The following is a 3,655-nucleotide window of genomic DNA, read 5'->3' on the forward strand; positions in this document are numbered from 1 at the left end:
ATTGATTTATGAAACGCCATACATGTATCATTTATGTTATTAAACGCCGTAAAATAAAACGCCATGAACTCATTTTTTTATAGGCGAAGAGAGGTTGAGATTGAGAATAAATGTCCACACTGGCAAGGCCCAGAACGCCAATAAGAGGAAGGCATTAAGTCAGAATGTTGAGGTTGACGAAGAACCATATCATGAGTTCAGTGGGGCTAGGGTTTTGTCAAGAGTAAAACCTACAAACTTGACTGGTTGGTTTATGAATCTAAACCAAAATCAAAGACAGATAGTACAACAAATGGGGTTTGGTGCTACACTAAAGTTGAAAATAGACACCGTACCGACAATGCTTGGTACTGGTTGGTTGAAAATTACAATGAAAAGACAAACACCATAAACGTTGGCAACCATACCGTACATATGAATGAAGAATTGATAAACTCTTTAACAGGTATACCGAATGGAAGGGTGCTCGTGAACATGAAAAAAAGACCAACAACTAAAGACCAGGTGGTGGCTGAGTGGAAAGCACAGTTCGAAGGGTTTGACTGGGTTAACAGACCAAGTGTGAAGCTCTACTTTGAGGACATTTTGCCTGTGATGCATGGCTTCGGGAGAGACTTCTGCCTAAATTTCCTTGTAGCATTCTTCACTATAATGGGGCATGCAAGTGATAATGCAGTCGTCAACAAACAGTTCTTGCACAACCTTAAACCAAACGTTCAAATAAACCAAACGAACTGGTGTAGTTATATCATCCAATGCTTGCAACACGCCAAAACCGCATGGTCTCCAACAAAGCATTACACAGGGCCATTGATCATACTTGTGTAAGAATAAAATTTCCCTATATAACATATATCATCTGTGTGTCATTAAAACGCCTAAAATATCTGGCATTTGAATAATCTATTTTGTTACAGCTTGCCTTGGTGAACGATGCTTGCAATAGAAAAAATGGGACCGAAAAGAAGGATACCCAATTGAGTGGGTTACAACAGATACTCTTGACTTGTTTGAGGGTGCAATGGCAAAACGCCTTGTTGGCAATGAAGTAAAAAGGAAAACAGTTAAAAAGGCTAAGAAAGGCAAACCCAAAAAACAAGAAAAATGTAGGTTGTTGTTGATGATGAAGCTGATGGTGATGATGTTGAGAATGAAGATGAAGATGATGTTGACAATGTTGATGACCATGCTGATAAGGATGATGATGAGTTTGATGATGATGATGGTTTTGATCATGATGATCATTGTGATTATGCTGGGCTCTACCCTGATGCGCAAAACGCCATGCACATCAATGATGAGAATGAGAATGAGAATGAAGATACTGAGGATGAAGAGGCTTCGCTTCAAAGGATGGTGAATGAGGATAGAGAAAGCCGGGAAATGATGTTTGAAGTTTCTGCATCAGGGAACCATGCTCTTGTCAGAGGAGTAACACAGTATGACAACATTTTTGCTGATGAAGAAGAACAAAACAATGAAACTGAAGAGGTGTGTGTTCAAATAATAAATTTAATAAAAACCACAAAACGCCATGATTAATAAAATCCTTTTTTTTTAATTTAACAGAAAATGGCTGATGAATTGGACGGGGCATACAAAGAATTAGAAGAGTGTTACAATAAAATGAGTACATTGTTAAAACAGTCAAAAACTGAATACCCAAACAGCCTCCTGGTACACATTAAATACTCACAATGTCTGACATTGTTGGAGAACATCTCAAAATTTGTTGATGAAAACGCCAAGGAAGTGCCAGCTGAAAGAGAACAAGGTAAAAATGAACGTGAGGTTGAAAATGAGGTTGTACTAGGAGGTGAAAATGAAGAAGAAGGGGAGAAGGAGATGGCTGGAATAGAAAACGCCATTGAAGTAGAAACAGTTGATGAAAACGCCAATGAAGTTGAAAATGAAGGAGAAGGAGAAGGATGAGGTGAAAATGAAGGAGAATGGGAGAAAGATATGGCTGGAATAGAAAACGCCATTGAAGTGGAAACAGTTGATGAAAACGCCAATGAAGTTGAAAATGAAGGAGAAGGAGAAGGAAAAGGGGAAGGAGAAGGAAAAGGAGAAGAGGAAACGGAAGGGGAAGGAGAATGGGATGGAGAAGGAGAAGGGGAAGGAGAAGGGGATACGTGAGTAGAAAAAGAAAGGGATATGGCCGAAGAACAAAACGCCGAACCCTCAACTGCTACAACAGCCCCCATATATGATGATGATGATGATGATGAGGATACTATATTATCAGATGAAGATATAAACGAAAACGATATTGAGAGATGGAATTGTGATTTCAAGACACTTGAATATCACATTTCCAGATACAATGGGGAAAAATAATTAAAAAGAATATTGCTAAGGTTTTGGAGCTGCCTGGACAAGATCTAAAACAAATGATTGATGTAAAAGAAGGTCTAGATAATTCAAAGATGGTGGATGAAGCAATTAAAGCAATAAAAAACATCTGCAACCTGCTAAAGAGACCCCAAAAATGCCTGTATTTGATAAGACACCAAACATCCCCCCAACAGAAACACAATACAGTCAGGCATTCATCACTAAACTAGAAAAAACTGAAGGGGAGATGGTAAACAAAAGTGTTGAACAACAAGGTGAAGTGTTTGATAAAACGCCATATAAGGAGCCACCATCTACAGCTGGGAAAAACCTCTTGGAAACTTTTAAAGAGGAAGAGACACCCAATAAACCTCAAGATGAAAACGCCAACAACACATCACCACCAAAAACGCCAAACAGGTCAGATGTGTAGGAGAAGGGTGATGGGGACAAAACTCCAGACATCATAAAGATGATGCAAGAAAATACAATTTTAAACCCTGAAGAGATGCCTGGTGATGAAAAAGCTGATAAAGATGATGAAAAAGATGAAAATATAAACAAAAAGACAGTGGGTGAAAAGGAGAAGAGAGATAAGAAATTGAGCAGGGCATGTTTGTCACCTTATGTAAGGAGGCAAGTGGTTATACATGGACAAAGGACGAACCATGAAAATAACGTTGCCACATACATCTTCACTAGATGCGGCGAATACGAGTATGTACCATTCTCTCAAAGTAGAACGCCAAACTTTCCATTTATCACGTTTACTTGAATATGCATGTAAAAACGCTCGAAACGCCATGTATTATAATAGAATGAGTTTGTATAACTAAAACACCAAATGATGTTTTTTTAGGACTGAGGTGTTCAAGATGGGAGAAAAGTTTCTCATGAGGGTGCTTTGTGAGAGCATGAAACCAGGATTTCATGCACACGTCACAATTATTCTATGTTGGGCACATATCCTGAACTATGAAGAGAGATACAAGGCTCCAGAATCACCCTCAAGGTTATTTTGCACAGAATTAATGCTGGTAACTCTTTTGCTATATTTAACTGATGAAATTATATTAGGACATTGTTTTGTTTTTTAAAATGTGGTACTCAATATTACAGAATACTCCGGCATACGACGAAAAAACGAAAGTAAATTTACGATACAAAGAATTCAATAGAAACATGGAAACTGTTATGAAAAATGCTCGTTTCAAAGGAGACCAGAAAGATAAAACCATCAAAGATTATGAACTGGTATTCGTGCCAATTATATGGGCAAGACATTTCTATGTTGTCTGCTTGAACATAAAACACGAAA

The 3,655-nt window shown here is 38.1% G+C and overlaps 1 protein-coding gene across 1 annotated transcript; it reads left to right on the top strand.

Moving 5' to 3' along the window:
- Window positions 1-1,021: 1,021 nt before the first annotated feature.
- LOC110934033 (transcription elongation factor SPT5-like) lies at window positions 1,022-1,932 on the top strand. Its single transcript, XM_022177227.1, has 3 exons — window positions 1,022-1,106; window positions 1,157-1,491; window positions 1,570-1,932. Exons 1-3 carry the CDS (start codon window positions 1,022-1,024, stop codon window positions 1,930-1,932), a joined length of 783 nt encoding a protein of 260 aa, XP_022032919.1.
- Window positions 1,933-3,655: the final 1,723 nt, after the last annotated feature.

The sequence above is a fragment of the Helianthus annuus genome, chromosome 4 (assembly GCF_002127325.2).
Source record: "Helianthus annuus cultivar XRQ/B chromosome 4, HanXRQr2.0-SUNRISE, whole genome shotgun sequence".
NCBI classification, from domain to species: Eukaryota; Viridiplantae; Streptophyta; class Magnoliopsida; order Asterales; family Asteraceae; genus Helianthus; species Helianthus annuus.